This window comes from Cornus florida, unplaced genomic scaffold, assembly GCF_030987335.1.
Source record: "Cornus florida cultivar Cherokee Brave unplaced genomic scaffold, ASM3098733v1 CherokeeBrave_3.0.0_Hap2_Chr04, whole genome shotgun sequence".
NCBI lineage: Eukaryota > Viridiplantae > Streptophyta > Magnoliopsida > Cornales > Cornaceae > Cornus > Cornus florida.
Genome location: NW_026775574.1, coordinates 56,670,439 through 56,686,823, shown reverse-complemented (window position 1 = coordinate 56,686,823; position 16,385 = coordinate 56,670,439). Strand labels below are relative to the sequence as shown.

General features: G+C 34.5%; 1 protein-coding gene across 1 annotated transcript; it reads right to left on the bottom strand.

Annotated features, from left to right (window-relative positions):
• Window positions 1-2,248: 2,248 nt before the first annotated feature.
• Window positions 2,249-4,942, bottom strand: LOC132302237 (sugar transport protein MST6-like). The gene is made up of 4 exons (XM_059799096.1): window positions 4,799-4,942; window positions 4,000-4,328; window positions 3,128-3,757; window positions 2,249-2,850 (listed from the first exon to the last, which is right to left on the bottom strand). The coding sequence occupies exons 1-4, from the start codon at window positions 4,929-4,931 to the stop codon at window positions 2,392-2,394; spliced, it is 1,551 nt and encodes a 516-aa protein (XP_059655079.1). The 5' UTR covers window positions 4,932-4,942; the 3' UTR covers window positions 2,249-2,391.
• Between the last annotated feature and the right edge of the window lie 11,443 nt (window positions 4,943-16,385).

Genomic DNA, 16,385 nt, shown 5'->3' with positions numbered 1-16,385 from the left:
GTGGTCTTGATGTTGATATTATGTGCCCTAGGTGTGGTTTAGCTGAGGAATCTATTGAACATTTGCTTTTCCACTATCCCCATTCTGTGAAGGTTTGGAAGCTTTCCCTGTTTCGATTGGACTTTGCTGTGGATCATCAGTCCTCCTTTACGGATTGGTGGTTACGTTTGTCTAAACAGTGGGGGCATAAGGAGGGGGGATCGGATGTGTTGGGTTTTATTACTTTCTGTTGTTGGTTTATTTGGAAGGCTATAAATAATTTTGTTTTTTGTGGAGAGCTTTGGGATGCAGTGAAGATTGTTAGTTTGACATGTTCTTCATTCTGGAAGTACAAGGAGGGATTAGATGTTTCGTTTTTGCGTCTATCCTGAGGTTAGCTTCACCTTTCTCCCCTCAACCTTTCTCATCTTCTTTGGCCAGATGGATGCCTCCTCCTCCAGGTATTTTTAAGTGTAATGTGGATGCGTCTTTTTCTCGGTTTTCCCAAGTGGGGGGCGGTGGCGCAGTTTTTCGTAATTCGTTGGGCTCTATTCTGCGGGCTGTGATTTTTTGTCAATTCCCTACTTCCAGTGCCACTTCAGCTAAGGCTATATGTCTACGTAAAGCAGTTTTTTTAGGTGTTATCTGCCCCTTTTGCTATGGTTTGGTTTGAATCAAATTCTTTGGTTTTGGTTAAGGTTGTGTCTGCATTGATCCAGGGCCTATTGATATTCAAGCCATTTCCTTTGATATTCGGCTGGTGCTTAGGTCTTTTGCTTCGTCTTGTCTTCACCATGTTCCTAGGTATGACCGTATGGCAATGAGGTGGCCAATGTTCTTGTAGCGCTTTCCCAAAGTCATTTGCCTAAGGATGTAGCGCTTTCCCAAAGTCATTTGCCTAAGGATGTTGCTCTTACCCATGTTCCTTCTGACATTCTTCTTCTAGCAACTAAAGATTGTATGGTTTGATTTGTGTTGTTTGTTTCTGTTTGCCAGGGTAAAATAAAAAATAAAAAAATTAAATGTTAATTCCTAGTGATAGGGCCCACTCATTTTAATGCAATTTTATATTATGATAATAAATAATTAGTTGGTGATACCAAAGGAAATGATATTAGCGGGACAGTATACTTTCTCGTTTAAAAAAAAAAAAAAAAAAAAAAAAAAAAAGTTAAATATAAGAAGAAAAACTCTACTCATGCTGAAGTCGGCCGAGTAGCAGTAGCACAGTCCATATTAATAATTTTTTGTGACTACTCAACACCCCATCTTCAACTGTATACATAGCTTACCAAAATTACCCAAAAAAAATTATAATTAAATCGTAATCCAATGGAATATAATCATTTCATCTCTTGAATGTTTTTTTATATCGACACAGAGAGCACAAAAGTTTAATGTAAAGAATGAGAATATTACTAGGTGCAAATATTTAAGTACTGATCAAACAGAAATTGTAATCATAAGGTTATATTTAGTTGTATGGAATTGAAACCATATAATTGAAATTAGTAGAATTGAAATTAGTAGAATTAGTTCAAAGTTTAAAAAATAATAATAAAAAATAATTTAATTAAAATTTTCTTCAATTCCAAAGTTCTAATTCCATGTAGTCGGAAATAGCCTAAGCATGTGTTCGACTATATGGAATTGGGACTTTAGAATTTAAATTTGTGAAATTGAATAAAATTTTAATTCAATTTTATGAGTTGTTTTTCTCCAATTCCAAGATTCCAATTCCATACAACCGAATACAACAATACTTGGCTGCATAAAATTGGAGTCATGAAATTGAAATCGGAAGAATTAGAAATAGGTTTCGGGTGCATGAAATTTGAGTCATGGAATTAGAGAAAACAACACATAAAATTGAACTAAAATTTTCTCCAATTCTAATTCTAACGTTTCAATTCCATGTAGCCGAATACCGCCTTAATTCAAAGTTACAAAAAAATTAAACTAAAATTTTCTCCAATTCCGAATCTCCACCCAACATAGCCCAGTTCTTTCTTCCTTTTACCTCATTTATTACAAAGCAGATAAAACAAAGAGCAACCCTGTTTCTATTTTTGAACTATAAGTGGAAGAGAACCATGAGACTATGGTGGGAGTTTGAATATGCCCATAAATTTATTATTTGAGAAGAAAAGGTACATGAGAAGAGGGGGACAAAGGCCTTACCTCTTTCCAAACCTAACCATGCCCAAGAGGGAAATAGAGAAACTTTAAAAGCTAACAAAACTGAAGCAGGATCAATGGATCCTACTAAACTGGAATACAGTCCTTTTTAAATATGCAAAAATACACTAATGGTCCCTCTTTGAAATTTCAGCACCCTCCAAGCATGATTAGAAAGAAACTATATATTCTAAGCCATTTAGGCACCCTTGCCTATCCTACATTTTGAACACTTCAGACGGCTTTGCCTGCCGAGAGCTGGACATTGCCTTCACCGTCATCTGGGACATATTTTGCCCAGAACCAATGTGACCTCCACACTTCATTCATTTCTTCAATTGGAACGTTCTTGGTTTCCGGAAGGAAAAAGTACACAAAGAGTGTCATTATGACCACGAACGCGCCAAAGAAGAAGAAGAGACCAAACTTCATGTGACAGAGCATGGAGAGGAAGCCTTGAGCAATGATGAAGGTGAATAACATGTTGACAGAGACGTTGATGGATTGTCCCGCTGATCGGATCTCTAGAGGGAAGATCTCGCTGGGTACCAACCATCCCAATGGACCCCAAGACCATGCAAATGCTGCTACATATGCGCAGATCAAGAATAACACAAAATCGGCTAAGCCTTTTGATAAGCTTCCTACGCCTGAGGTTCCGAATGCCTTCCCAAGGATGATTCCTATCGCAACCTACCATTCAATGAAGCTCTTATATATGTCAACAATGATATATATACAACACCATGCTATCAAATATATAATGGTACAGAGTGAATCAAGAACTTGCATAGCTCTCTAGGACAGCTAATATGTTTATTTGTACAAAGCAGATTGTTTTTAGGGTCTCGAAGAGAGAGTTAAAATGATCAAGATGAGTCTAGTAGTTTAAAGAATTCATTATATGTTGCATTCCGAGCACTGAATCAACGCCTTGAAATTGGAGGAAATTTAGTTCATGATCTTTTACCTGGCAAATAATCATCTGTATGCCACCTTCGAGGAACAATGCCCTCCTCCCATACTTGTCCACCGTGAAGATAGACACGGCAGTGCACACGACATTGACAATGCCGGTGATGACTGCAGACATGAGCGATGCATCATCACCGAAGCCTAATGTCTTAAAGAGGACAGGGCAATAGAACATGATCACATTGATGCCGGTGAGTTGCTGGAAAAATGGTATGAGGCAAGTGATGGTGAGCTGAGGTCTGTATTTTGGCTGAGTGATGTTCCTCCACGGGTGCTCCACCAATGCTGCAGTCTCACTCGCTTCAATGAGGTCCTGGAACTCCTCGTTGACATTGTTCGTACCACGGATTTTTTGTAGCATCTCCCTAGCCTTCTCTCTATCACCCCTCTCGATGAGGGAATTGGGAGTGTCTGGTAGGAAGATCGCGCCAACAGTCATGATTACTGCTGGAACACCCGCAAGGCCTAAAGAAATTCTCCAACCAGTTCCACCCTTGATTTTGGATGTCCCATAGTTCACTAAGTTTGCTATCACAATCCCAATTGTGATGGCCATTTGGAACCCAATGTTAAGGGCACCTCTTATTTTCGCAGGCGCCATTTCTGATAGATAAAGGGGAACAGACTGCCAACAATGATCGGATTCACGTGTTTTAGAGCTAGACAAAGAATGAAAAAAGAAATCAAAGAACCAAATGACCCGACGGTATCACTCCTTCCTCTCCAAAGGGAAGGTCAGGAGTTCGAACCTCGGTGGAGGTATGGTGTGTGAGTAATTGTTTTAACTTTCAAAAAAAAAAATTGAATGAAAAAAGAGAATTCACGTGAAGCAAGTGATCACGGGATTGGCATAATAATAATTATTACCTGATTAGCAAATCCAACGCCAACACCTAACAATATACGACCAATGATGAGCATTGCAAGATTACTGGCCGCGGCATTAAGGATGGCGCCAACAAGAAACACTAAACCTCCAGATAACATGGAGATTTTTCGACCAAAAGCCCTGGTTGTTGCTGAAGCAACGAAAGAAGCCACCAATGCCGCGATGTAGAGGGAAGAGGTGAACATTTGCAGCAGCTGGCTATCGAATTTGCAGTACTGGTTTTGATCCTTACCACTCAGGTTTTTCTCCTTCCTATACACTGATGGGAAGAACTCGGACAAGAAAGTATCCATGGATGTCACACCACCTGCACAAAATCAAATTTACCCATATACCCTTTGCTATTCATCATGCATAGTTACCAAAATTAGTGTCTCATTTGTCAATATAAATTTATCCAACATAGTATAACATAGCAATTTCATCAAAACCATTTTCAAAGACTTGCATCAATTGTTATTATTGTTGTTATAGATAGAAATTATTAATTGAAAGTGAAAGCGAAAAAAAGTGAGTAACATGTCTTTCATTAGCATGAGTTTTTTTTTTTCTTCTCTAAAAAGTGATGAAAAATTGCCATTTCATGCCCAGGAAATTACAAGAAAATAAATAAAATTATTGTAAATTAATAAAAAAAAATTCAAGAAATAAAAATTTTCATGCATTTATTTTAGGAAGTAAATGACATTATTGCCCTTATAGGGAATTGAACTCTGGAAGCTAATTTAGATAACAATAGATATATTGAACATAAAGAAATTTAAGGTGGGGGACAACCTGAGATTCCGATATCATAACCGAAGATGAGACCACCGGTGGCGGCAATCACACAAGTCATCAGCACAAAGGCGGTGACGCCGCCTTCGTACTGCTTAACAGGACCTTGAGAAACCATACCTCCTCCTGCCATCTTTGTAGGAGAACAACAATTCTCGTGGCCTTTTCTGAATAAGAAGAAACAATGCAAGTCTCTCCAAAAAATAAAGTACAAAAATAAAAAACACCCTCTTGCCCTTATTTTATATTTTCTGCGAGGGGCTTATTCTTTTTAGTTTATTTTTAAATTTTATCGATACAAATTATTCTGAAAATTTTCTTTTTGCTGTTTTTCTTTCTCTTCGACCTCATTCTCTCCATTTATATAAGTTATGGAACTGTTGAAGCCTACAATGGCGGGGTAAATTGCGTCAAACTTGTGGTAAAAACAGTGTACAACAATGCAATTTTACCTCTTTATCAGCTGAAATTTTCTTGCGCCATTTTTAGTGTTTGAATGCTTGAATTTGGGGACTTTTGACCCTTATTTTTGGACAGTTTAAATTTAGTAGTTGGACTTGACTTGAAAACCCAGGTAATGTGGCCCATATACTTGATATTGCTGACCCTTATTTCCAAAAGTTTGATGTATAAAAATAATATAAGATCATATATATATATATATATATATATATAATGCCATGAAAGTATGGGGTAGTGATATTGACACTAAATTCTGCAATTCTTGCAAGTAGAAGTTGCAATTATGTGGTAATACCACAAGTGTGTCAATTATATATGCCGTAAGTAATTGGATGGAGAGGGTGCTCTCATATCTACTTATACAATGGGTGAGAGTGCAAGTTCATATATAATAGTAATTTCCTAAATTAATATTTCCTCTTTCAAGAAGGACATTTTATGGTACTTATTTTGGGACTGACCAAAAAAAAAAAATTATGGTTAGTTTTCAATTAATAGATTGATTTGTACAGTATAAATGCTAAAAAAAACCCATGATGATATGGTATTTTAAAATATATATATATATATATATATATATATATCATAAATAAATGAAGTTAAAATAAAAATAATAATTCTGTAGCAGCAGTACCCTTTATTTTTCCAGTAATTGTTTCCTTGCAAAAAGCATACCAAAAAAAATATATATCTTTAACAAATAGTTAACTATTGGAAACAATCATTGGGGAAAAAATAAAAATAAAATAAAAATAAAAATAAAAAAGAAAAGAGAAGAAAATTATTCAAAGGTTTTTTTTTTTTTTTTTAATGAATGTTGACTTACAAAGCCTTTGGACCATGAAATTAAGTTATGAATTAATTATTTTATGCCTAAGAAATAAGTAATAAAAAGAAGAAGAAAAAGGAAGGACAATTGATTTACCATGAAGTGTGTGTACCTGCACCAGCAGAGAAGAAGAACAATTCCTTAATAGCTTAATAAAGTCCATTGAGTGGATTTACATTAGATTGATACAATGAATCCCACAAAATTGTTGAAGTTTGTTCTGCTTTTTGGGGTCAAAATGACTCACTTCATTAGACATGTACCATAATGACAAAAGAAAAACAGAGAAACTCTTTCAAATTGTACCTTAATTCCAATCAATTTGATTGTTGTACAAGAATCAAAGAAAAACAAAGAAAAAAACAAATAACCAAAAACAGAAAAGAAAAAAGCACTCAATTTTACCATGAAAAAACATTAATGTCATACCAGTGAGCCTTTACCGTAACTTGGTACTTCTTTTACATAGGGTAAAACGGTAAAAGTCAAGAATTCAGGTGCCTGTTGGAGCAATTTGGATTTTGTACATGTGTTTTAATTATAAAAAAACTAAGGCAGTACTCCCGTGATATTTTCTCTCCTTTTAATTTTTTTTTAAATTTTTTTTATTTTTATTTTTTTACAAGATAAAAAGAGTTACAAGTTAGATTAATAGATGCAGAGAGACGAAATCGGGCACTCCACAAGTTAGATTAATAGATGCAGAGACACGAAATCGGGCACTCCAAAATTCACCGAAGATACTAATCCACTAAGCTATCGAGACATCTACCATTTCAAAATGAAATATCATCTCACCAAAAATTTCGTGGGAGTTAGAAAATGGAAAAAAAAAAAATTCTTTTCTCCTAGGGGTAACCTCATTTATTAGGGTTTGTTTTAAAATAAAATAATAATAATAATAATAATAAAAGAATGGTTGAAATGATGAATTGAACTTGAAGGTAGATAATTTTTACATCATATATTAAATCAAGAACTTAAGGTTCTTAAAAACTAGCATGGACAAGGATGTGAGATATATTCACCCAGTAATATTACTGCAACAAATACGAAAATTTATCCATTGCTGCAACAAATACGAAAATTTATCATTTGCAGTATCCATTTTCTACTGATGAGAAAATATTCTTCATCCAAAACAAACCGTGGGTGTATACAAATTACCAGGAACCATTGTAGTAATCATTTTCCTTGTTTGGTGCCAAGGAAAAAATAGCTCTCGGGAAAATACATTTCTTTTGTTCTTTATCTGAACTTTCCTTGCTCTTTTTCCTTTTTCCTTCTCTGTTTACTTCTTGCACTATGTCTTGGTATCAAACTAAGTTGGGGTTTTGCAAAAGGACCTTCAAATTGTTGGCTTTGCTTCCAAACAACCTGGAAATGATAATGTTTGGCTTTTCTTAATTGGCACATTGCTATTTTTTGTTGCACCCAATTTGGGGTTCAAACGTTTGAAATTGAGGTTGTCTAAAATTTGGAGGGTAAGTAATGGCTGGACCTTATTTTAGAATTTCAAACTTGGATACAACTGTTAAGGCAATACAATTTGCATATTCAAAGACTGTTAATTAATTGGCAATTATGGCCGTTATTTCACAAAATACACCCCTAATTAGAACTGAGAACATCTTATTTTATATTTTAATTTTGTTATTGATAAATTTTCATTCAGAGAAAAATTCATTAATGTTACAGCCCAAGATATATGTTCATTTGAGTTTGACTTTACTCCATTGAGAAAAACTCTGTTAATGTGCAATTATGTTTGGGGTTAATGCTTTGATCAAAAATAATTTTGTGTTGCATAAAGATATATTATTATATTGATAATATAAATATGAATGGTAAGGATTGTGATGATGAGGATCGAACGAACTCTCAATGGATCGGATTTTGATCTGAATTTGAATTTGATAACTCGGGATATGGATTACTGCTTGGCTTTTTTTTTTTTTTAGAAGCGTGCCAGAGTCTTTCGACCCAAGGGGTTGGATAGCCAAACTATCTTTAGCGCTGACCGAATTCGTAATCGGCCTTTTTGTAAATCAGACGACTGGTGGAAGGCAAGGATGACCCCTTCCTTCAGGTTCTTCAATGCCTCAATGAAGAAAACTTTCGACAGCAAGGGCTGGAACTGGAAGAAGGAAACAACACAAACTGTTCAAGTGTTCTTCAATTCCAGACTTTGGAATAAACGGAGGAGACAATTGTCCAAGCGTCCATCTAATCCAAGAACAACTTATAAAACAAAATGGAGGAGATACAAGATCCAAGCGTCCACTTTATTTAATAAGAAGTAGTCTTATACAAGAGTACAAGAATAAGAGTTCTATTCTAACACTACTCTTATGGAAAAAGAGAAGTACAAGTAAAACTACATTGTAAGAAAATGTAGTAAAATGAAGAACTAGACTGTAATGAAAATGAAGAACTAGATTGAAATGAAATTGCAGATGTTGTGGTCAGGGACCTTTGTGTAGATATCTTCTAGTGCTATTTATAGAGAAGTTTTGTAGCAGTTGAAAGTAGTTTGCTAGTTTCATGTTATTTAAATTCAAATACCCTATTTGAATTCAAACACTTTTGTCTGAAGATTTATCCACATGAACGTGTTTTTGGAATAAGATTGACGTGACTTTAAATCAAGGAATTATTGAATTTTAGTCTTCAATTTTAAATAGGAGTATTTTATGATAACAATATTAAATTATTATCACTAAAAGGACACATTTCTTCTTCCAATCAACTAATGACATGTGGATAAATTAATATATTTTCCTCCAATCCACCAACACCATGTGTCTGAATTGAAAATTAAATTTAGGGTGTAAACGATTACATTTAATCCGATAACCCGTTAACAATCCAAATTCAACAATCCGTTAGTTACACAAATCAGATATGAATTATGGTTGATCCGATAACAATCTGATCCGAAATAATACATTATATAATATATTAAAATGTACAATCTAATTTTATGATATATAATATTTTTATATTATAAAAAAATCTTCTCATTATTTTCTCGTCTCTTTATTTTTTCCTATTCCCAAGTAACGAGTAAAATATCTAATTTTCTTTTTTAATAATTTTTTATTTTTATTTTTATTCTCTTTCGTCATTAATTTTTTTTTACAAAATAAATAAATAAATAATAACACACACCCCATATCGGATCGGATATCCGTTTATTAACAGTTCGGATATGAATTGATTAAAAATATCTGAAATTATCAGATCAGATCAGATAATATCTTATCAGATTTGATCCGGTCCAAAACTGACCCATTTACAGGTCAAATGGGACATGTTTTCAAAAAACCGAAAGTCCCATTATATCTTCTTTTCTTTTTTCCTTTGGCATTTGGCAAAGGTACTATAATACTTAAGTTAGCAAAAATATAATAATAAATAATAGCAATCTGATTTGATCATTGAGCACTCACAAGGAACCTATGAATCCGGAAAGAAATCCTCTATGTCAAACAGGAGTCTTGTAGGGGCCGGTTCCTATGTGTGGCCCAGAATGGGCCACCCCAATTTTTTTTTTAACAACACTGTGCAAAGAGTTACTGTCGTTTGTTACTGAGTGAATATGTAGTGTGTGTGTGTATATATATATATATATATTTGGGGGATTTTACCAAAATATCCTTAATATTTTGAAATCCCCCTTTCTACCCTTACTGCCCTTCTCATTTCCCTCCCAAATTGTGTTATAGGTCTTGGAATTGGTGCTAAAAATCATGAAGGGAAGTCGAATTGGAAGAAGGGTGCTGAAAATCATGAAAGGAAGTCTTGGAATTGGAACGCAAATCGAAGTGTTCATCATTGAGTCAGAGCTTTTGAAGATATGTTTGAGATTTATTTACGGGTTCTCCGGAAAGGAAGTCGAATTGGAAGAATGGCGTTGAAAATCCTGAAGGGAAGTCGTGGAATTGGAACCCAAATCGAAGTGTTCATCATTGAGTAAGAGCTTTTGAAGATAGGTTTGAGATTTATTTACGAGTTCTTATGCATAAATGACTTTTTTTTAATGCACGAAATAGATTAACCTATTTAGTGTTCATCATTGAGTACGAGCTTTTGAAGATAGGTTTGAGATTTATTTACGGGTTCTTATGCATAAATGACTTTTTTTTTATTAATGCAAGAAACAGAATAACCTATTTATAGTTATAAAAAAATAATAATAAAAAGACGCATAAATTACAAAAAAAAAAAAAAAAAAAAAAGAAAAAAAAGAAAAAAAAATTGGTGATTTGAGAATCTCTATAAGTGGTTTAAACATGCTATTATGTTTCATTACTTTACTTTTGTTTGGTTATTCATGAAGTGTTATTAAATTGTGGAAAAATGAATGGGAAATTCTGAAAATTTTATTCGTGATAAATACTACAAAATAGTTGAGATTTTCTCTATTATAAGGAATGGAGGTATTAAACTTCCAATTTAAGATCTTAGAATAAATTTTTCATTCTATTACTGTAAGGCAATGTTGTATACAATTTGTAATGGCAATTGAGAATTACAATTGGTAATTATAAATAACTTAACATGGTTGTAGTTTTAAATATCCAATTTAAGATCTTAGAATTAATTTTTCATTCTATTCCTGGAAGGCAATGTTTTATACAATTTGTAATAGTAATTTGTAACGACCCGAACCCGGGGGTCCGAATCGCTAACCGGGTGCTTACTTGAACTCGATAACACACTGAGGGTAAAATGGTCATTTTATATTAAGTATGGATAATCTAACCCTAAGCTAGTCAAATAAGGTTTATACTGTTCATCTTAGCCATTCCCTAACATTCGAAGAGTTCTACGGGCATTGGTCACGGTTGCCCAAAAGTAACCCTACTCGATTCAAGGAAAATCCCGACACAGTCCTACAAAAACAACTATATCTCTCAGCATGAGTGAAATCTGAAGATGAGGTTGGAATCATTGGAAAGCTGACTCAAAAAACTTTAAATTGGGCTCAGAATAACCACATTTGGGTTTTAAAAGAAGAAGTTATGATTGCTCGAAGTTAGGGGTTCAAAGTTGACAAATCATTAAGGCAATAATGGATCTGGGAGACTTGAACCAGTTCAGGACTTCTTGAACAGGTTCAACATGGGCAAAATTCCCACAATGTGAACCAAACTCACCCTTGAACTGGTTCAATGAAAGTGGAACTGGTTCCACATGACCAGAACACTGTGATTAGCCCAAAAAAGCCTAAAATTGAGTACTTGTGCACATGGGCACCCCTTTGGTCCCTTGGTGACCTCGTTTAAGGTCTAAACCTGTCCCGAATCATGCATTTGATAGTGTATAACATAATTAAACATCCGTGCACTTAATTAAACCAAGAATGAATCCAATACATCATTTAAAGTTAAGCAAGTCCAATTACATCAAAACATGGCCTTAAGGCCTTACATGGACACCGAAATCCTAATGAGACCACGAATTACAAGAGGATGGTTTCGAAACCATTTCCACCCATGCAATAGATACAAACATCCCTCATTACAAATTTATAATAAAATTTAGGTATGTACATCAATTACAAAATAAACCAAAATCCCATCCAATCCAACTAAGCTTGTGGGGGAGTGTCGTCCACCACCTCTTTCCTATGACCTAAAAATGGTATAAGGGTGAGCACAACTGCATAGTAGGAGGTGCCTAAAACACACCTCTTAATGACCCCGTGAATCCACATAAAGCATAGAACACAAGGAGATAGGATCATACTATTTTAGGGGAAAATACAACAACAACAACATCATCAACTAAACCATAGGCATGCCAATGGGATGCAATGGCATGCCAATGTCGCTCCCCATTTCCAAAACTTTTCTGTTTTTCCATTCCAAATCGTTAATGCAACCCCGCCTATAGCAGTTTTATGGTGCCACGAAAGAAGGATTGGCTAACTATCCCTGACCACAAGGCAACTCCAGGGCATCATTTGGGGCCTAGTTAGCTCAACCACGCTAGGGTCTCTATAGATCACATTAACACCACGGACCATTAGGCAACTCCTGAGAGCCCAGGTTTTCGTAAACCACTTTTCAAAATCTATCCCCAAAACAAATTTCATTTATTTTCAAATCATTTTACCCATTTCTTGCCCAATCCCATGCATAAATGCTTCATGCCTTTCAATGCCATGTTAATATAAAATTTCATACATTTCATCTACACTATGCTTGCATACTTGAAAGAAAATTAACGCATCAATTTACACAATTTCAACTTCAATTTCATGGCAAATAATTATAAAAAGCACATACCACTTTAGTATAAGGCATGCTTCTTCACCACAATTCATATATCAACACATTAACACAAGAAACCCAACTATTACATTTTATACATATAACCTTAATTGCCATAAACAAAATAAACAAATTGAGCATGCTTTTGACAAAATTCATGAAGAGTAATTCATTAAAATCAAAGAAATGGGCCTTAGAAACCCCTACCTCAATTAATAAGCCAAAGCCCCAAAATTAGCCTAAGTCCCGAAATCCAAAGGTGCTCTAAACAGGACTTTGCTCTGATCAAATCGAAGCTCTCGTCGTGCTCGTTGATTTTGCCTTCAGTGGCAAAGTCAAAATCTCAAGAGAAGAGAAGAGATCTAAAGCTTAAATATACAATTTTAAAGAGAAAAAGTTGGCTTTGTAGAGAGAGAAAGAGAAGTTGCGAGGGAGAAGAAGATTCAGCCAAAAAATTGATATGATATATACAAAGGGCTTGGTCAACGCGGGTCCCACAAGGTCAAAAATATCATTTTATAACATATATACACATATACATATACGAAACACACCACAAACCCATATCTAAACATATAGCCAATAAGTATGCATCAAATAGAAAATGTATGAAATATGACGGCCCTGAAAATAATCCCCGTGCACAACAAAACCTGTTGCGGGTCCCGGAGAAATGCCCTAACTGACTCTCGGGACCCATCCGGCTCGAAAAACTGAAAAATATCAAAATAGCCAATGATGCATTTCTAAGAGTCCTAAACTCGAAGAAATGCCCTAACTGACTTTCGGGACCCATCCGACACACCCCATGGCGTCCGGCATGCAAAACGAGATGAAACGAAATAATCCCGAAAAATAAAAATAAAAATAAAAAATCCCTGAAAAATGGAAAATGAAAAATATTACAATCTACCCTCCTTAAAGAGATTTCTTTCTCGAAATCTAACCTCTTTAAAGAAGGAGGCCTACAATGTAATAACCCAGTCATTTTCCTTCTTTTTTTTCCCAAATTTTCACGGATATTTTTTTTCCGTTAATCTTTTCTTTTCTGAGTTCGGTTTCTCGTCACTTAGTGTCATCTTGAGTGCTCGGGGATGGTTTCTGAGACTCTTTTCTTTGGATTGACAACTTCCTTAAAGGACCACGTTATTTCCACTTCTTTTTTTGACACTATTCACTTTTTGTCTTTTTTCCCGTTTATCACTTTATTGGCATAACCTCACTTTTCATGTTTGAAGTTGAGTTTTGACTTCATGAGTTTTCATTCCAGTGGATTTTCTCGAAACGCGTAGTTTTACTTTTGGAGAAAAGCTCGTCGGTTGTCTCCTTTTCCCTTAAGGGCGTGGATGAAAGGATTCTTCAGAAACATTCTTATTTCTTGGGGTATTTTTCATAAATATCTTTTGAAGATATTTATTTCAGGGGTTTTTAAGAAAATATCTTTTGGAAGATATTTTCATTCTGGACCAGTTTTGCAGTTAACCCTTTTTGTAGGGCCATTGTGTAATTAATGAAAGTTATTGCAAAATGCCTCGTTTTGAGCCTGGATCCTCGTACGGGATTCATTTTCACTTTTCGTCGAGTCGCGTACTCTTAGAATTGTCTTCTGGTTGTTTACCCCAGTTTTAGGGTTTCTGACCCTAGTTGTCGCCGAACTTGTTCAAGGCATATCTTTCTGCTCGGAACTCAGTTTTGACACTGTTTCTTTCGTTGTTCATTTTATCTCATTTCGGTTCTTTTTTGTTCATAGTGTTTTGCCGTTTGAGCGCGTCTGCTCAAATTTCACTTTTTCAGACTCGGCGGGACCCGTTCGGGGCACTTTTAGGGTTTTTCTATAAATAGGGTGACTTAAGATGAAAAGTCAGATATTTTCACCTCTTTCCCCTCTCTTGGCCGGCAGCCATGGCATCCAAGGGGCTGCCACCCTTCTTCTTCTTTTTCCAGCCTCTTCCCTTGTGATAAATGTCGTAGTGCCTTGGCGTTTATTGTAGGCCTTGGTGAGATCTTCCTTTCCCCCTTATTAGAATCCGTTTTCGACCCTTTTTGAGTTCGAGTTTTGGTTCAGGTTTGGATTTTGGTGGTACCTCATTGGTGTTTAATGTTCACCTTGTTGTCACCGACATAACCTAAGAGTATCGTCGGATTCAGAGCGGTTTCCTTTCGGTGGGATTTGAGATTTCATCTCAAATGGAGGTAGGAGATGTTATAGGTTTATATTTTTGTTATCTTGCATGCCATTGATGCTTATACAACTTGTATGCATACTTTTGTTCATAATCTAGAATTTTATTTAATAATTTTCTTTTATGAAGATTTAATTCACATGGTTGTATATGTGATGGAATTAAATTTTGGCATGCTATTAAATTAGGCCTTGATATGTTTATTAACATATATCAAATTGGGAACATTTGAATAAGTATTGCAACTTTTATTTAATAATTTTCTTTTATGAAGATTTAATTCACATGGTTGTAACTAGCATGAAATCAACTTGTAATGTGATAGTTAAATAGGCACTGGTATATTCTTTAACCTATGTTAACTTGAGGACACTTGAAGTTGTTTTAAATTCTAGAGGAAATCAATTAATTAGATTAATTAATTTTAATTTAAGTGTTTTGTTCACTTAATTGGATTTTTAACTTGATATTGTTGATAACCATGCTATGTTCTTTAACATACATTAGATTGAGGCTATTTGGAAACGATTTGAAATCTAAAGAATTCAATTATTTTTATTTAATTAAATTCTATCTCATTGTTCCATGGATTTAATTATGATTTAGAAGTTGTTTCTATGTTTAAATCATAGATTTGGACTTGTTGTGTATTCACTTGGTTATGCTTTAAATATTGAGTAACATTATTGTTAAATTTATATTCATGAGAATATGTTTTCAATATTGAATATATTATTGTTTTGTGTAATGAATTGCACACTAGTATATGCTATTTTTGAATTGAATCCCTAAGACATGGATTGTGTGGTTTCAACCTACTTTGGCATGGAATGTGGTTTCGTGGATTATTTAATTATGTATAAGTTTTGAACTTATTTATTGATTTTGGAGTCACTTGGGACGTTGTTATTTTGACATGGCTAGAGTTTGGCTCTAGTGCGGGAGGTATGAGGTCTCCCTATTTTATAGTGTGCACTAGGGTGGTATTCCCAGCGGGTTAATACCCGGAACAACCGTTTAGGTCTTGGGTTTACTCTGAGATTTGATGTCTAAGTCTTCCACTATTTGATTTCGCATTCAATTTCAAGTTGACAACCAATGTTTAATTGTGACTTATGGTTTTGGTTATTGGTGATTTAATGTTGTTAAGTACATTTATGCATTATGATTTTAATGAATCATCGTAATTTTAATGTTGTTAAGTACATTTATTTATTGTGATTTTTAATGAATCATTGCAATTTTTAATGTTATTAAGTACATTTATGCTATATGTTTAAATGTACCTTAGGAATGATTCTATAGATTCATTTGGAACATAAACGTTAGGTGGCATGACCCACTTTTGTTGTTTTCGCATTTTAGATTTCAAGTTGATAACTATGACGATCTATATATATTGTTGCATTGTATCATATGCTCTTATACTACTTATTTGCATAAAAATGTGGTTTATGTTAAAAATATTTTAAGGTAGCTTATGATGCTCTTTGGGTCTCACTTTTGACATAGACGTTAGGTGGAATGAACCACAACGATTAAATTATGCAAACTTGTAAAACATTAGGTCTTTGCATGCTTATCTCCTACGAGTAGTTTTATGTTACTCACCCCAAAGTTATTGGAGACATTTTTCAGGTACAAGATTCAAGATTTGGGGATTTGCATTTGCCTTGGGTGATTTGTAGATTTGAAGTTCATTTAAAAGTATTCTTGTTCACTTGCAAGTGTTAGCATGTTTAAGTTTTGCTTATTAAATTGTGATACATAGTTAGGTTCAATATTCCATTGTTGCCTTATGAATGTAAAGTGTACTTAGATACACTATTTGG